General features: G+C 38.6%; 1 protein-coding gene across 4 annotated transcripts in view; it reads left to right on the top strand.

Annotated features, from left to right (window-relative positions):
- The window catches only part of WDR70 (WD repeat domain 70), a 394,244-nt gene that overhangs the window by 128,809 nt on the left and 245,876 nt on the right, over positions 1 to 19,559 (top strand). For all 4 annotated transcript variants that reach the window (XM_055246343.2, XM_055246344.2, XM_055246345.2 and 1 more), the window contains one exon: positions 5,273 to 5,349. In XM_055246343.2, the coding sequence (XP_055102318.1) occupies positions 5,273 to 5,349 (77 nt within the window). The remainder of the gene's footprint in view (positions 1 to 5,272; positions 5,350 to 19,559) is intronic.

The raw sequence follows: 19,559 nt of genomic DNA, 5'->3' as shown, positions 1-19,559 counted from the left end.
TGCAGAATGGTGATCTTTTAACTCCATCATTCATTTTATGTTTATCAGTAGCGTTCTACTAAAAGGAAGAGCTTTGTTTGTATATTTATTATATTAGTATACACTCAATGGTCCTTGTTTTAGTGAATGGTTTATAATTCGTTACTATCATTATTTATCTTGATGCCCTGACTATTCCAGATTTAGCCAGCAGAAGGTTCTTCAACATGTGCTTTATCCTTTTAACATGTCTCCATCATCTTTGTAGTACTTCCTTTTTTTTTTTTTAATACAACAAAATGTTCCACGTTCATCTTGCTCCTTTCCTACCCCATTTCTATAATCAATAATTTTTGCAAGAAGCCCTGGTTCCTTTTAAGGGGAGGTGATTGTTAGAGACCAGGATCTCTGTGTTAGTTTTGCTGGAATATATTACTTCTAGACATTCTTAACATACAGAATTAGAGAATAACTAACACATATGTACAAATACAACAATTTTATCTACCTATTAAAAATCATGAGTTCACATTGATACCCTTAATTTCTATTTAACATCAGAGAGTTCATTCTAGTCTTCCGCCTTTTCACTTTTGTAACTATCTTCTCCAACAGGGCTAAACCTTACTCCAATTATCCCCAACACATTTCCTCCTTGGCTTAGTTCTTCATTATATTGAAGGCAGTTTCAGAATTGCTAATGTATACCACTGCAAAAAAGAAGCAAATGTATTAATTAGAATTCAATATTTATTTACAGTTCTTTTGGTCTTTGAGAATATATACCAAGTTCCTGGGCTGTTTTAACTAATTACTATAAACTTGGTGGCTTAAAACAACAGAAATTTATTCTTTTACTATTACAGAGGCCAGAAGGCTGAAATCAAGGTGTTGGTAAGAATGTTGGCTCTAGGCAAGAATGCCCTTTCTTGCCTTTTTCAGCTTGTGGTAACTCGGGGTATTCCTTGGCTTGTGGCTATATACCTCCATTCTCTGCCTCTGTCTTTACATAGCCTTCTCTTTTTGTCTTTTTCTCTTCTCTTTTTTTCTTAAAAAAAAATTTTTTTTTCTTGAAACAGGGTCTCATAATGTTGCCCAGGCTGGAGTGTAGTGGTGTGATCTCGGTTCATTGCAGTCTCCATCTCCTGGGCTCAAGCCATCCTCCACCTCAGCCTCCCAAATAACTGGGACTACAGGCACCTGCCAGCACACCTGGCTAATTTTTGTATTTTTTGTGGAGATGGGGTTTAGCCATCTTGCCTAGGCTGGTCTCTAACTGAGCTCAAGTTATCTGCCTGCATTGGCCTCCCAAGGTGTTGAGATTACAGGTGTGATCCACCACACCCAGCCCTCTTCTATCTCTTATAAGGACATTTGCTGTTGGATTTAGAGCCTGCACAGAATCGCATCTAGATTTTTTTTTTTTTTTTGAGACAGGGTCTTGCTCTCTTGCCCATGCTGAAGTGCAGTGGTGTAATAATGGTTCACTGCAGCCTTGACCTCTTGGGCCCAAGAGAACCTCCCATCTCAGCCTTCCAAGTAGCTGTGACTACCGTTTTGTGCCACCATGCCTGGATAATTTTTTTTTCTTTTTTTTGTAGAGATGGGGTTTCACCATGTTGCCCAGGCTGGTCTCGAACTCCTGAGCTCAAGCGATCCGCCTATCTTGGCCTCCCAAAGAGCTGGGATTACTGGCATGAGGCACCGCACCCAGCCGAGATTCTTAATTATATCTGCAAATAACCTTTCCCAAAATAAGGTCATGTTTACATGTTCTTGGGATTAGAATATGGACATACCTTTTTGGGGGCCATCAACCCACTTACAGGGTAGATAGTTATCTGGGGTATTCCCTTCTGTTTATTCTTTCAGTATACGTGTTACTAATTTGAAATGTAAGGTTGATTTGTTCCTGTTTATATTAAATTATTTTTTTGTGTGAATATGTAAAATGTTAACCCTTTTCCAAAAGTCAAAAAATGAATAAAGAATCACAAACTATGATGGCTATTATTAAGGAAATGCACAGGTACTAAGGTAAAGAACAATGTGGTGGGCCATGTTTACTTACATAGAGGACCAGGGAATACTTATTTGAGCGGGTGCCATGTAAACTGAGATTGAAATAACGAGAAGGAGCCAGTCATGAGAAAGTGGAAAAAAGAGCTTTCCAGCATATGGGAAAGCATATAAGAAGGCCCTGATATGGAGCAGAGCTGAGCATATTGGAGGATCTGAAAGGAAAGAAGTGGCTGGTATGTGTTGGGCATGAGGGAACACAAAATAAGTGAAGTTGGAAGGAACATGGAGCCAGAAAATAAAATTCGTTGTGGACTGTGTATATTAGGGTTCCCTAGAGGGACAGAACTAATGGAATATACATACAGGGGAGTTTATCAAGTATTAGCTCACATGATCGCAAAGTCCCACAATAGGACATATGCAAGCTGAGGAGCAAGGAAGGTAGTCTGTGCACCAAAACTGAAGAACTTGGAGTCCGATGTTCGAGGGCAGGAAACATCCAGCATGGGAGAAAGACGTAGACATTTTTCTGCCTGCTTATATTCTAGCCGAGCTGGCAGCTGATCAGATTGTGCCCACCCAGATTAAGGGTGGGTCTGCCTTTCCCAGCCCACTGACTCAAATGTTAATCTCCTTTGGCAACACCCCCACAGACACCCCCAGGATCAATACTTTGTATCCTTCAATCCAATCAAGTTGACACTCATTATTAACCATCGCACTGTATAAGAGGTCATAAAGCCAGTAAAAGGTTAAGTGGCATTTTAATTTGATTAAATTGATCAGTTTATTTATTTTGAGATGGTGTCTGACCCTGTCACCTAGGCTGGAGTATACTGGTGCAGTTGTAGCTCACTGTAACCTCCAACTCCTGGGTTCAAGAGATCCTCCCACTTTAGTCTTCTAAGTAGCTGGAACTATAGATGTCTATCCCACACTCAGCTAAGTTTTTATTTTTAGTTTTTGTAGAGACAGGATCTCACTCTGTTGCCCAGGCTGATGTCAAACTACAGACCTTAAGTGATTGTTCTGCCTCAGCCTCCCAGAAGTGCTGGGATTATAGTTGTGAGCCACTGTGCCGACATTATAGCATATTTAGAACTACATATATATATATATATGTATATGTATATCTACATATATGTATGTATTTATGTATTTTTTTCCATTAACTTTTATTTTAAGTTCTAGGGTACGTGTGCAGGATATGCAGATTTGTTATATAGGTAAATGTGTGTCATGGTGATTTGCTGCACAGATCAACCCATCACCTAGGTATTAAGCCCAGCATCCATTACTTATTCTTCCTGTTCTCCTTCCTTCCACCCGCACCCCCGAGAGGCCCCAGTTCATGCTGTTCCCCCGACAGTGTGTCCATGTGTTCTTATCGTTCAGCTCCCACTTGTGAGAACATGCAGTGTTTGGTTTTCTATTCCTATGTTAGAACTATATTTTTAAGGGATTATACTGATTGCTATGTAGAGCACATGAGGTAAAATGAAAGCAGAGGTGGGCGCAGTGGCTCACTCCTGTAATCCCAGCACTTTGGGAGGCGAGACGAGCGGATCACTTGATCCCAGGAGTTCAAAACCAGCCTGGGCAACATGGTGAGACCCTGTCTCTACAAAAAATACAAAAATTAGCCAGGCATGGTGGCTCATGCCTGTAATCCCAGTCACTTGGGAGGCTGAGGCAGGAGGATCACTTGAGCCTGGGAGGCCAAGGTTACAGTAAGCTGTAAACATGCCACTGCACCCCAGCCTTGGTGACTGAGACCCCTGTGTCAAGAAAAAAAAAGAAAAAGCAGAGAGACTAATAACCTGTTACAGTACATATTAACTGATATAGAAGCATGAGAGAATGTTGTGAGAGAATAAGTGATAGTGATGAAAAAGAGAAAAGTGAATAGATTTTAGAAAGTGAATAGAAATAGAATGTATTTTGGATAGAATTGTCAAGAATAGCTGGTGGATTGAATCTGTGTAGACAGGAGGTTTTAGGACTATGGTTATGGGAATATTTAAGAACAACTCCCACATTTTTAGCTTGAGCTACTAGGAAAGAAACTGATTGAAAATAAAGTGGGCAGAAAGAATCAAGATTTTCCCTCTACCTATTGTGTTCGAGATGCCTATGATATGCAGATAGAAATGTCAAGTAGATAGTTGGATGTGCAAGCCGTGAGTTCAGGGGTGGAAAATGAGATCTCAGACTTGCCGTCTAGTCATTCCAGGTATTGGTTCAATTCATGCCACCCACATGGCTAAGAGTCTCCACCTCCCCTCATTTGTATTCTGTAAACATGAACAGAATGTCAGGCCTTGGCCAGATACTATTTGAGGCATTGTAGGCAACTTTGGCTGAAGATGATCTCCAGGCCCATGTATCTTTCCAGAGAGTTACTGTTATTTTTCTTGTAAGTCACTTAAATATGTACATTTTACTTCTTTAATCATAGTTTTATTTTGGACTGTGTCACGGTAAGAGATACTGCAGTTATTATACTAAAAAAGACCAGGCTCTTTTCTGTCCCACGTAAATCTGACTTGCTGTATGAGACCACTCTAGCTGACTTTACTGCCTAAGAGGAAATTATGCATTTGTGTATACGTGTGTGTTTATGTTTGCTATGTACTCTAGTTGATTTGGTGTATATGTCAGTTTATATATATCAGCATCACATTGTTTTAATTATAGTGTTTTTATATTCTCTATACTTAGTGGAGCTAATTTTCCTCAATCATTTAAAATGTATTCTTCCTTTTCTCACATACTTATTTTTACAGAGGCATCGTAGAATCAAGGTTGTTGACACATTTTTAGGCAATAGGGATTTCCCTTCCAATCTCTTGCCTTCACCTTGCTTGTTTGTAAATGCTTTCTATTCTTGATTCTCTTCCATTGAAGAAAGGAGTTATGATCTTTGAAGAAGGACCTGTCTTTCTTATTATGGCTTTACCTTTCTTTTTTTCTTCTAAAGAAAGGATGTCATTTTCCTCTCCATTTCCCACCTTACTAAGCACCTGTTACATACAAGCACTGAGTTAATTCCTGAGGTGGGCACAGGGGGTACACAAAGAATTAAAGTGAAATAAACGAAGCATGTTATGAGAGAAAATTGGGATAAAATAATATAGGTTTATAATTAAAATGGTGCCCTTTTGGGGGAACTAAGCATTTTTACATTTAAAAATGACATGTCAGTTTCTAGTCAGTTTATTTTTTACCTTTTTAAAACATCTTTTTTTTTTCCTTTGTCTTTATTTTTAAGGGTCATACAGCAATGCTTCATACTGGCTCATGGCATCCCAAAATAAAGGGAGAATTTATGACTTGCTCAAATGATGCGTGAGTATTGTTGATAATTCATCTAATACATTCATATCTTTAGGTATTTTATTAACATTGGTATTGTTACAATCTTGGCAGTAATGTAGTAAGTAGAATATTAGGAATTCTGATCATATATATATATATATATATATATATATCTCTATATAGATTTTTTTTTTTTTTTTTTTAATGGGGAGTCTTGCTCTGTTGCCCAGGCTGGAGTGCAGTGGTATGGTCTTGGCTCACTGCAACCTCCACCTCCTGGGTTCAGGTGATTCTCCTGCCTCAGCCTCCCAGGTAGCTGAGATTACAGATGCCCACCACCACACCTGGCTAATTTTTGTATTTTAGTAGAGACGGGGTTTCATCATGTTGGTCAGGTTGGTCTCGAACTCCTGACCTCAAATGATCCGCCTGCCTCAGCCTTCCAAAGTGCTGAGACTACAGGTGTGAACCACCGTGCCCGGCCTATATATTCTTGTTCTTTACTTTGATTTTATCTGATAGTGTAGTATTTGATTAAACAAAAATAGACACTATGAAAACGAGAGTGGTATAAATTCCTGTAGAGTTTATTAAGATTGGATCAGATTGATGCTATTAAGTGGACTCAAAGGGCTTTGAAGTTGTGACTATTGCTTTGTATAATAAAGGCTTATTTCCATCTGAGTCTAATAGCTAACATAAGCTTATTGGCTAAGATTGATTTTAAAAGGAATAACTGAGGAAATTGATTAAATTTGGTGCGTATGTCAGTTCATACATACCAGCATCATATTGAAGCAAATTAACTAAATTTCCTCAGTTATTAAATTTTTTTTTTTTTTTTTTGAGATGGAGTTTCGCTCTTGTTGCCTAGGCTGGAGTGCAATGGCACGATCTCAGCTCACTGCAGCCTCCACCTCCTAGGTTCAAATGATTCTCCTACTTCAGCCTCCCAAGTAGCTGGAATTACAGGCATGCACCACCACACCAGACTAATTTTGTATTTTTAGTAGAGACGGGGTTTCACCATGTTGGCCAGGCTGGTCTTGAACTCCTGACCTCAAGTGATCCACCTGCCTTGGCCTCCCAAAGTGCTGCGATTATAGGTGTGAACTACGGTGCTATACCCTAAAATTTTTTTATTTTAATTTTTGTGAGTACACAGTAGGTATATGTATTTATGGGGTATGTGAGATATTTTGATACAGCCATGCAATGCATAATAATCACATCATGTAAAATGGGTATCCATCTCCTCAAGCATTTAACCTTTGTGTTACAAACAATCCAGTTAAACTCTTTTAGTTATTTGATTTTATTTTTTTGAGACGGAGTTCCACTCTTGTCACCCTGGCTGGAGTGCAGTGTCACGATCTCGGCTCACTGCACCCTCCAGCTCCCGGGTTCAAGTGATTCTCCTGCCTTAGCTTCCCAAACAGCTGGGATTGCAGGTGCTTGCCACCATGCCCAGCTAATTTTTATATTTTTAGTAGAGATGGGGTTTTACCATGTTGTGTAGGCTGGTCACGAACTCCTGAACTCAGGTGATCCACCCACTTCGGCCTCCCAAAGTTCTGGGATTATAGACATGAGCCACTGCACCCGGCCTCTTTTAGTTATTTTAAAATGTACAGTTATATTATTATTGACTATAGTCACTCTGTTGTGCTATCAAATATTAGGCCTTATTCATTCTTTCTATTTTTTTTTTTTTTTTTTACCCATTAACCATCCTTACCTCATTCTCATACTCTGCTACCCTCTCCAGCTTCTGGTAGCCATCGTTCTTCTCTCTGTGTTCATGAGTTCCATTGTTTTGACTTTTGGATCTCACAAATAAGTGAGAACATGCAATGGTTGTCTGCGTGTCTGGCTTATTTCATTTAACGTAATGATCTCCAGCTCCATTAATGTTGTTATAAGTTACTGGATCTCATTCTTTTTTCATGGCCGAATAGTACTCCATTGTATATATGTACCACATTTTCTTTATCCATTCATCTGTTGATGGATGCTTAGTTTGCTTCTGAATTTTGGCTATTGCAAACAGTGCTGCAACCAACGTGGGAGCACAGATACCTTTTCGATGCACTGATTTCCTTTGTTTTGGATATATACCCAGCAGTGAGTTCGCTAAATCATATGGTAGCTCTATTTTTAGGTTTTTGAGGAACCTCCAAACTGTTCTTCATAATGGTTTTACTAATTTACATTTTCACCAACAGTGTATGAGGGTCCCTTTTTCTCCACATCCTTGCCAGTGATTAAATGGTTAAGATTCTTTTGCATTTATATCTGCTGACCCATGACTCAAGCATATTATAGGGAATATTTGAGCAACTTTTCCCTGTATTGTTATATTATATGATTCATTTTAGTATTAAAAGTAGTTCACAAGAATGCACTTTGTATGATTACAGAGAAAATTACAATACAAAATCTTGTAAGTTAAAAAAATAGGTGGTATTATTTAGGTGAATCATTAGTTAAATAAGAACTTTTTTATTCTTAGGTTATTTTGTCTTTCATCTTTCAACTTTCTGATACTTAAATTTGCCTTGTGAACATTCACAGTTGCTATTCATATTCTTAGATACTTTATGTCTTCTGAAATATATCTTTAGAAGACAAAAGACATAATTTCACTTTCATAGAGGAATTAAGAAAATTAATTTGATCTAAAAGAAACTGAAATTTGTCAATCTATACAAATAAGAATGTGACTAAAATAAAATAAATATATTTTACTAAAATTTCTGGTAAATCAGATTATGTAGTGTTAATTTCTTTTCCTATCTTAGTCTTTTTAGCTGCATAATTACTTTTCCAAATAGTTAAGGTATGTTTGTTTAAAGTTACGTTTCTTATTTCAGCATTAGGGAATGAACTTCATCAGCAATCTAAATTAATAATATAGCATGAATAGGTAAGGTTTATTCTAGGATGTAAGGATATTTTACCACCAGGATATTTCAGTATACTTCATTGCTGAACAAATGAAAGGTGAAAATCATGTGATTTTATTATATGATAAAATGGACATTTGTTAGAATTTAGTCTTTCCCAGTAAAAGTTCCAAGTAAAATATAGGTAGGAAGAAATTACCTAAATCTGATAAAAATTAGTTACTAAAATTTAAAGTAAATATTGTGTTAAATATTGGAGTACTGAAGCTACTTGCATTTAAATAGGAAACAAGACAGGGATGCCCACAACTACTTTGAGACTTATGCAGCAGAGACTTTATGCAGTGTCTTAAGAAAATGAATAACTGATATTAATGTTAGAAGAAAACAGATACACTACTGGACCACAGAGGACCTGGGCTATTCTGGTTAAAACTTAAGTTGAATAGAGCAGTTGGGAAAAAAACGTTGTTCTCAAAACTATTGGATCAGTGTGAATGGTGGGCTCTCATAGTTGATAATGTTTTAACTTTTATGAGCACTACAGCAGCCTTTCCCAAATTGATTTCCAGGCTATGTAAATTAGAAGTTTGACAAAAGGTGTTCTGTGGTCAAATAAATTTGAGAAGCTTTAAATGTTATATTCCAAGACCAGTGATACACAATAAACATTTAAAAGTTTTTAAAAATAATTTTTATTTTATTCCCCCGAGTCCCCAAAGTCCAGTGTATCATTCTTATGCCTTCGTGTTCTCATTGCTTAGCTCCCACATGTGAGTGAGAACATGCGACGTTTGGTTTTCCATTCCTGAGTTACTTCATTTAGAATAATAGTCTCCAATTCCATCCAGGTTGCTACGAATGCAATTATTTTGTTCCTTTTTGTGGCTGAGTAGTATTCCATGTATACATACACACACACACACACACACACACACACACACACACACACCACATGTTCTTTATCAACTTGTTGATTGATGGGCATTTGGGCTGGTTCCATGATTTTGCAATTGCAAATTGTGACCCTATGAACGTGTGTTGAAGTATCTTTTTTGCATAATGACTTCTTTTCCCCTGGATAGACACCTGTAGATCCAGTGGGATTGCTGGATCAAACGGTACATCTACTTTTAGTTCCCTAAGTAATCGTCACACTTTGGTTGTGCTAGTTTACATTCCCACAAACAGTGTGAAGATTGTAAGTGTTGCATTTTCATTGCATCCCCGCCAACATCTATTATTTTTTGATTTTTTTATTATGGCCATTATTGCAGGAGTGAAGGTGATATCACACTGTGGTTTTGATTTGCATTTCCCTGATCATTAGTGATGGTGAGCATTTTTCCATATGCTTTTTGGCCATTTGTATATCTTCTTTTAAGAATTGTCTATTTTGGCCGGGCATGGTAGCTCATGGCTGTAATCCCAGCATTTTGGGAGGCTGAGGTGGGCGGATCATGAGGTCAGGAGATGAGACCATCCTAGTTAACACGGTGAAACCCTGTCTCTATGAAAAACACAAAAAAATTAGCTGGGCATGGTGGCACGTGCTTATAGTCCCAGCTACCTGTGAGGCTGAGGCAGGAGAATCACTTGAACCCAGGAGTTGGAGGTTGCAGTGAGCCAAGATCGCACCACTGCACTCCAGCCTGGGTGATAGAGTGAGAATCTGTCTCAAAAAAAAAAAAAAGTGGAGGTTCCAAGGTGGCCCAATAGGAACAGCTCCAGTTTACAGCTCCCAGCGTGAGCGACACAGAAGATGGGTGATTTCTGCATTTCCAACTGAGGTACCAGGTTCATCTCACTGGGGCTTGTCAGACAGTGGGTGCAGCCCATCGAGCGTGAGCCAAAGCAGGGCGAGGCATCGCCTCACCTGGGAAGCGCAAGGAGTCAGGGAATTCCCTTTCCTATCCAAGGGAAACTGTGACAGATGGCACCTGGAAAATCAGGTCACTCCCACCCTAATACTGTGCTTTTCCAATGGTCTTAGCAGACAGCACACCAGGAGATTATATCCTGCGCCTGGCTCGGAGGGTCCCATGCCCACGGAGCCTCGCTCATTGCTAGCACAGCAGTCTGAGATCGAACTGCAAGGTGGCAGTGAGGCTGGGGAAGGGGCATCCACCATTGCTGAGGCTTGAGTAGGTAAACAAAGCAGCCGAGAAGCCCAAACTGGGTGGAGCCCACCGCAGCTCAAGGAGGCCTGCCTGCCTCTGTAGACTCCACCTCTGGGGGCAGGGCATACCCGAACAAAAGGCAGTAGAAACCTCTGCAGGCTTAAATGTCCCTATCTGACAGCTTTGAAGAGAGTAGTGGTTCTCCCAGCACGGAGTTTGAGATGTGAGAACGAACAGACTGCCTCCTCAAGAGGTCCCTGACTCCTGAGTAGCCGAACTGGGATGCATCCCCCCAGTAGGGGCAGACTGACACCCTACACGGCCGGGTACCCCTCTGAGACGAAGCTTCCAGAGGAATGATCAGGCAGCAACATTTGCTGTTCAGTAATATTTGCTGTTCTGCAGCCTCCGCTGCTGATACCCAGGCAAACAGGGTCTGGAGTGGACCTCCAGTAAACTCCGACAGACCTGCAGCTGAGGGTCGTGACTGTTAGAGGGAAAACTAACAAACAGAAAGGACATCCACACCAAAACCCCATCTGTATGTCACCATCATCAAAGACCAAAGGTAGATAAAACCACAAAGATGGGGAACAAATAGAGCAGAAAAGCTGAAAATTCTAAAAATCAGAGCACCTCTCCCCCTCCAAAGGAACACAGCTCCTCACCAGCAACAGAACAAAAGTGGTTGGAGAATGACTTTGACGAGTTGAGAGAAGAAGGCTTCAGACGATCAAACTTCTCTGAGCTAAAGGAGGAAGTTCGAACTCATCTCAAAGAAGCTAAAAACCTTGAAAAAAGTTTAGACAAATGGCTAACTAGAATAACTAGTGTAGAGAAGTCCTTAAATGACCTGATGGAGCTGAAAACCATGGCACGAGAACTACGTGACGCACGCACAAGCTTCAGTAGCTGATTCAATCAACTGGAAGAAAGGGTATCAGTGATTGAAGATCAAATGAATGAAATGAAGCGAGAAGAGACGTTTAGAGAAAAAAGAGTAAAAAGAAATGAACAAAGCCTCTAAGAAATATGGGACTATGTGAAAAGACCAAATCTACGTCTGATTGGTGTACCTGAAAGTGACGGGGAGAATGGAACCAAGTTGGAAAACACTCTGCAGGATATTATCCAGGAGAACTTCCCCAACCTAGCAAGGCAGGCCAACATTCAAATTCAGGAAATATAGAGAACGCCACAAAGATACTCCTCGAGAAGAGCAACTCCAAGACACATAATTGTCAGATTCACCGAAGTTGAAATGAAGGAGAAAATGTTAAGGGCAGCCAGAGAGAAAGGTCGGGTTACCCACAAAGGGAAGACCATCAGACTAACAGCTGATCTCTCAGCAGAAACTCTACAAGCCAGAAGAGAGTGGGGGCCAATATTCAACATTCTTAAAGAAAAGAATTTTCAACCCAGAATCTCATATCCAGCCAAACTAAGCTTCATAAGTGAAGGAGAAATAAAATACTTCACAGACAAGCAAATGCTGAGAGATTTTGTCACCACCAGGCCTGCCCTACAGGAGCTCCTGAAGGAAGCACTAAACATAGAAAGGAACAACTGGTACCAGCCACTGCAGAAAAATGCCAAATTGTAAAGACCATCAATGCTAGGAAGAAACTGCATCAACTAATGAGCAAAATAACCAGGTAACATCATAATGACAGGATCACATTCACACATAACAATATTAACATTAAAAGTAAATGGGCTAAATGCTCCAATTAAAAGACACAGACTGGCAAATTGGATAAAGAGTCAAGGCCCATCAGTGTGCTGTATTCAGGAGACCCATCTCATGTGCAGACACACACATAGGCTCAAAATAAAGGGATGGAGGAAGATCCACCAAGCAAATGGAAAACAAAAGGCAGGGGTTGCAATCCTAGTCTCTGATAAAACAGACATTGCACCAACAAAGATCAAAAGAGAAAAGAAGGACATTAAATAATGGTAAAGGGATCAATTCAACAAGAAGAGCTAACTATCCTAAATATATATGCACCCAATACAGGAGCACCCAGATTCATAAAGCAAGTCCTTAGAGACCTACAAAGAGACTTAGACTCCTGCACAATAATAATGGGAGACTTTAACACCCCACTGTCAAAATTAGACAGATCAACGAGACAGCAAGTTAAAAAGGATATCCAGGAATTGAACTCAGCTCTGCACCAAGTGGACCTAATAGACATCTACAGAACTCTCCTCCCCAAATCAACAGAATATACATTCTTCTCAGCACCACATCGCACTTATTCCAAAAGTGACCACATAGTTCGAAGTAAAGCACTCCTCAGCAAATGTAAAAGAACAGAAATTGTAACAAACTGTCTCTTAGACCACAGCGCAATCAAACTAGAACTCAGGATTAAGAAACTCACTCAAAACCTCTCAACTACATGGAAACTGAACAACCTGCTCCTGAATGACTTCTGGGTACATAACAAAATGAAGGCAGAAATAAAGATGTTCTTTGAAACCAGTGAGAACAAAGACACAACATACCAGAATCTCTGGGACACATTCAAAGCAGTGTGTAGAGGGAAATTTATAGCACTAAATGCCCACAAGAGAAAGCAGGAAGGATCTAAAATTGACACCCTAACATTATAATTAAAAGAACTAGAAAAGCAAGAGCAAACACATTCAAAAGCTAGCAGAAGGCAAGAAATAACTAAAATCAGAGCAGAACTCAAGGAGATAGAAACAGAAAAAACCCTTCAAAAAATCAATGAATCCAGGAGCTGGTTTTTTGAAAAGATCAACAAAATTGATAGACTGCTAGCAAGACTAATAAAAGAAGAAAAGAGAGAAGAATCAAATAGATGCAATACAAAATGATAAAGGGGATATCACCATTGATCCTGCAGAAATACAAACTACCATGAGAGAATACTATAAACACCTCTACGCAAATAAACTAGAAAATCTAGAAGAAATGGATAAATTCCTGGACACATACACCCTTCCAAGACTAAACCAGGAAGAATTTGAATCCAGGAATAGAGCAATAACTGGCTCTGAAATTGAGGCAATAATTAATAGCCTACCAACCAAAAAAAGTCCAGGACCAGATGGATTCACAGCTGAATTCTACCAGAGGTACAAGGAGGAGCTGGTACCATTCCTTCTGAAACTATTCCAATCAATAGAAAAAGAGGGAATCCTCCCTAACTCATTTTATGAGGCCAGCATCATCCTGATACCAAAGCCTGGTAGAGACACAACAAAAAAAGAGAATTTTAGACCAATATCCCTGATGAACATCAATGCAAAAATCCTCAATAAAATACTGACAAACCGAATCCAGCAGCCCATCAAAAAGCTTATCCACCATGATCAAGTCAGCTTCATCCCTGGGATGCAAGGCTGGTTCAACATATGCACATCAATAAACGTAATCCAGCATATAAACAGAACCAAAGAAAAAACCACACGATTATCTCAATAGATGCAGAAAAGGCCTTTGACAAAATTCAAGAGCCTTTCATGCTAAAAACTCTCAATAAATTAGTTATTGATGGGACATATCTCTAAATAATAAGAGCTATTTATGACAAACCCACAGCCAGTATCATACTGAATGGGCAAAAACTGAAAGCATTCCCGTTGAAAACTGGCACAAGACAGGGATGCCCTCTGTCACCACTCCTATTCAAGATAGTGTTGGAAGTTCTGGCCAGGGCAATTAGGCAGGAGAAGGAAATAAAGGGTATTCAATTAGGAAAAGAGGAAGTCAAATTGTCCCTGTTTGCAGATGACATGATAGTATATTTAGAAAACCCCATCGTCTCAGCCCAAAATCTCCTTAAGCTGATAAGCAACTTCAGCAAAGTCTCAGGATACAAAAATGAATGTGCAAAAATCGCAAGCATTCTTATACACCAATAACAGACAAACAGAGAGCCAAATCATGAGTGAACTCCCATTCACAATTGCTTCAAAGAGAATAAAATACCTAGGAATGCAACTTACAAGGGATGTGAAGGACCTCTTCAAGTAGAACTACAAACCACTGCTCAACGAAATGAAAGAGGACACAAAGAAATGGAAGAACATTCCATGCTCATGGATAGGAAGAATCAATATCATGTAAATGGCCATACTGCCCAAGGTAATTTATAGATTCAATGCCATCCCCATCAAGCTACCAATGACTTTCTTCACAGAATTGGAAAAAACTACTTTAAAGTTTATATGGAACCAAAAAAGAGCACGCATTCCCAAGACAATCCTAAGCCAAAAGAACAAAGCTGGAGGCATCACGTTACCTGACTTCAAACTATACTACAAGGCCACAGTAACCATTTCAGCATGGTACTGGTACCAAAACGGAGATATAGACCAATGGAACAGAACAGAGCCCTCAGAAAAAATACCACAGATCTATAACCATCTGATCTTTGACAAACCTGACATAAACAAGAAATGGGGAAAGGATTCCCTATTTAATAAATGATGCTGTGAAAACTGGCTAGCCATATGTAGAAAGCTGAAACTGGATCCCTTCCTTATACCTTATACAAAAATTAATTCAAGATGGATTAAAGACTTAAATGTTGGACCTAAAACCATAAAAACCCTAGAAGAAAACCTAGGCAATACTCTTCAGGACATAGGCATGGGCAAGGACTTATGTCTAAAACACCAAAAGCAATGGCAACGAAAGCCAAAATTAACAAATGGGATCTAATTAAACTAAAGAGCTTCTGCACAGCAAAACAAACTACCATCAGAGTAAACAGGCAACCTACAGAATGGGAGAAAATTTTTGCAATCTACTCATCTGACAAAGGGCTAATATCCAGAATCTAGAAAGAACTCAAACAAACTTACAAGAAAAAAACAACCCCCTCAAAAAGTGAGCTAAGGATATGAACAGACACTTCTCAAAAGAAGTCATTTATGCAGCCCACAGACACATGAAAAAATGCTCTTCATCACTGGCCATCAGAGAAATGCAAATCAAAACCACAATGAGTTACCATCTCACACCAGTTAGAATGGCCATCATTAAAAAGTCAGGAAACAACAGGTGCTGGAGAGGATGTAGAGAAATAGGAACACTTTTACACTGTTGGTGGGACTGTAAAGTAGTTCAACCATTGTGGAAAACAGTGTGGTGATTCCTCAAGGATCTATAACTAGAAATAGCATTTGACCCAGCCATGCCATTACTGCGTATATACCCAAAGGATTATAAATCAATGCTGCTATAAAGACACATGCACATGTATGTTTATTGCGACACTCTTCACAATAGTGAAGACTTGGAAGCAACCCAAATGTCCATCAGTTGTAGACTGGATTAAGAAAATGTGGCACATATACACCATGGAATACTATGCAGCCATAAAAAATGATGAGTTCATGTCCTTTGTAGGGACATGGATGAAGCTGGAAACCATCATTCTCAGCAAACTATCACAGGGACAAAAAACCAAACACTGTATGTTCTTACTCATAGGTGGGAATTGAACAATGAGAACCCTTGGACACAGGAAGGGGAACATCACACACCGGGGCCTGTTGTGGGGTAGGGGTAGGGGTGAGGGAGAGCATTAGGAGATATACCTAATGTAAATGACAAGTTAGTGGGTGCAGCACACCAACATGGCACATGTATACACATGTAACAAACCTGCACGTTGTGCTCATGTACCCTATAATAAAAAAAACTGTCTATTTAAATGTTCTTAGCCCACTTTTTGATGGAATTTTTTTTTCTTATTTGACTTCCTTGTAGATTCTAGGTATTAGTCCTTTTTTGGATGCATAGATTATAAAGATTTCTCCCACTCTGTGGGTTGTCTGTTAACTCTGCTGATTATTTCTTTTGCTGTGCAGAAGATTTTTAGTTTAATTAAGTCCCATTTATTTATCTTTGTGTTTGTTCCATTTCCTTTTGGGTTCTTGGTCATGAAGTCTTTGCCTAAGCCAATGTCTAGAAGGGTTTTGTTTTGTTTTGTTTTTTGATGTTATCTTGTAGAATCTTTATGGTTTCAGGTCTTAGATTTAAATATTTGATCCATTTTGAGTTGATTTTTGTATAACATGAGAGATGAGGATCCAGTTTCATTCTTCTATATGTGGCTTGCCAATTATCCAAGCACCATTTATTGAATAGAGTGTCTTTTCCCCACTTCATATTTTTGTTTGCTTTGTCAAAGATCAGTTGGCTGTATTTGATTTTATTTCTGGGTTCTGTATTCTTTTCCGTGGTCTGTGTGCCTATTTTTATACCAGTATCACACTGGTATAAAATGGTGACTATGGCCTTATAGTATAGTTTGAAGCCAGATTATGTGATGCCTCTAGATTTCTTCTTTTTGCTTAGTCTTGCTTTGGCTATGTGGGCTCTTTTTTGGTTCCCTATGAATTTTGGGGTTGTTTTTTCTAGTTCTGTGCAGAATGATGGTGGTGTTTTGATGGGATTTGCATTGAATTTATAGATTGCTTTTGGCAGTATGGTCATTTTCACAATATTGATTCTACTCATCCATGAGCATGGGGTGTGTTTCAATTTGTTTGTGTCATCTAAGATTTTTTCAGTAGTGTTTTGTAATTTTCCTTGTAGAGGTCTTTCATGTCCTTGGTTAGGTAAATTCCTAAGTATTTATTTATTTTTTTTGCAGCTATTGTGAAAGTGGTTGAGTTCTTGATTTGATTCTGAGCGTGGTTGCTATTGGTGTATAGCAGAGCTACTGATTTGTGTACATTAATTTTGTATCTGGAAACTTTACTGAATTTATTTACCGGTTCTAGGAGCTTTTTGGATGAGTCTTTAGGGTTTTCTATTATGTGATGATATCACCAGCAAACAGTGGCCATTTGACTTCCTCTTTACCAATTTGGATGCCTTGATTTCTTTCTCTTGTCTCATTGCTCTGGTTAGGACTTCCAGTACTATGTTGAATAGAAGTAGGGAAAGTGAGCATCCTTGTCTTGTTTCAGTTCTTGCAGGAATGCTTTCAACTTTTCCCCATTCAGTATAATGTTAGCTGTGGGATTGTCATAGATGGCTTTTATTATGTTAAGGTATGTCCCTTCTATGTCAATTTTGCTGAGGGTTTTAATCATGAAACGATGTTGGATTTTGTCAAATGCTTTTTCTGCATCTCTTCAAACAATCATGTGATTTTTGTTTTTAATTCTGTTTATGTGATGAATCATATTTATTGACTTGCAGATGTTAAACCATCCCTGGTATGAAACCCACTTGATCATGGTGGATTATATTTTTGATATGCTGTTGAATTTGGTTCACTAGTATTTTGTTTAGGGTTTTTGCATCTCAGGGATATTGGTCTGTAGTTTTCTTTTTTTGCTATGTCCTTCCCTGTTTTGGGTATTAGAGTGATGCCTGCTTCATAGAATGATCTTAGGGAAGATTCCCTCTTTCTCTATCCTGTGGAACAGTGTCAATAGTATTGGTACCAGTTCTTTGAATGTCTGATAGAATTTAGCTGTGAATTCTTCTGTCCTAGATTTTTTTTTCATTGGCAATTTTTTTTATTACCACTTCAGTCTTGCTGCTTATTATTGGTCTGTTCAGAATTTCTTTATCTTTCTGCTTTAATCTGGGAGGTTTATATATTTCGAGGAATTTATCCATCTCCTCTAGTTTTTCTAGTTTATATGCATAAAGGTGTTCATAGTAGCCTTGAATGATCTTTTGTATTTTTGTGGTGTCAGTAGTAATATTTCCCATTTTATTTCTAATTGTGCTTATTTGGATTTTCCCTCTTCCTTGGTTAATCTTGCTAATGGTCTGGCGATTTTATTTATCTTTTCAATAAACTAGCTTTTTGTTTCATTTATCTTTTGTATTTTTTTTTTCGTTTCAGTTTCATTGAGTTATGCTCTGATTTTCGTTATTTCTTTTCTTCTGCTGGGTTTGGATTGTTCTTATTTCTCCAGTTCCGTGAGGCGTGACCTTAGATTGTCTATTTGTGCTCTTTCAGACTTTCTGATGTAGGCATTTAATGCTATGAACTTTCCTTATAGCACCGCTGTTGCTGTATCCCAGAGGTTTTGATAGGTTGTGTCACTGTCGTTCAGTTCAAAGAATTTTTGAATTTCCATCTTGATTTCATTGTTGACCCAGGGATCATTCAGGAGTAGGTTATTAATTTTCATTTATTTGCTTGGTTTTGAGGTTCCTTTTGGAATTGATTTCCAATTTTACTCCACTGTGGTATGAGAGAGTACTCGATATAATTTTGATTTTCTTAAATTTACTGAGACTTGTTTTGTGGCATATCATATGGTCTGTCTTGGAGAATGTTCCATGTACTGACGAATAGAATATATTCTGCAGTTGTTGGGTAGAATGTTCTGTAAATATCTAAATTCATTTGTTGTATAGTTTCAGTCCATTATTTCTTTACTGCCTTTCTGCCTTGATGACTAGTGTCAGTGGAGTATTGAAGTCCCCTTCTATTATTGTGTTGCCATCTATCTCATTTCTTAGGCCTACTAGAATTGTTTTATAAGTTTGGGAGCTCCAGTGTTAGATGTGTATATATATATATTTAGAATTGTGATATTTCCCTGTTGGATTAGTCCTTTTTATCATTATATGATGTCCTTCTTTGTCTTTTTAAGCTGCTGTTGCTTTAAAATTTTTCTTTTTTGTCTGATAAAAGACTAGCTTCTCTTGCTTGCTTTTGGCGTCCATTTCCATGGAGTGGCTTTTCACTCCTTTACCTTAAATGTATGTGAGTCTTTATGTGTTAGGTGAGTCTCCTGAAGACAGCAGAAACTTGATTGTTGAATTCTTATCCATTCTGCCATTCTGCTTGAAGTGGAGCAGTTAGGCCATTTACATTCAATGTTATTATTGAGATATGAGGTACTATTCTATTCATTGTGCTATTTGTTGCCTGAATACCTTTTTTTTCTTTCATTGTGCTATTGTTATACAGGTCCTGTGAGATTTATGCTTTAAGGAGGCTCTATTTTGGTGTATTCTGAGGATTCCTTTCAAGATTTAGAGCTCCTTTTAGCAGTTCTTGTAGTGTTGGCCTGGTAGTGGCAAATTCTCTCAGCATTTTTTTTATCTAGAAAAGACTGTACCTTTCCTTCATTTATGAAGCTTAGTTTCACTGGATACAAAATTCTTAGCTGAAAATTGTTTTGTTTAAGGAGGCTAAAAATAGGACCCTGGTCTCTCCCAGCTTGAGGGATTTCTGCTGAGAAATCT

The sequence above is a fragment of the Symphalangus syndactylus genome, chromosome 16, assembly GCF_028878055.3.
Source record: "Symphalangus syndactylus isolate Jambi chromosome 16, NHGRI_mSymSyn1-v2.1_pri, whole genome shotgun sequence".
NCBI lineage: Eukaryota > Metazoa > Chordata > Mammalia > Primates > Hylobatidae > Symphalangus > Symphalangus syndactylus.
The sequence above is the reverse complement of the archived record's forward strand: the minus strand, read 5'-3'. Positions and strand labels throughout refer to the sequence as shown.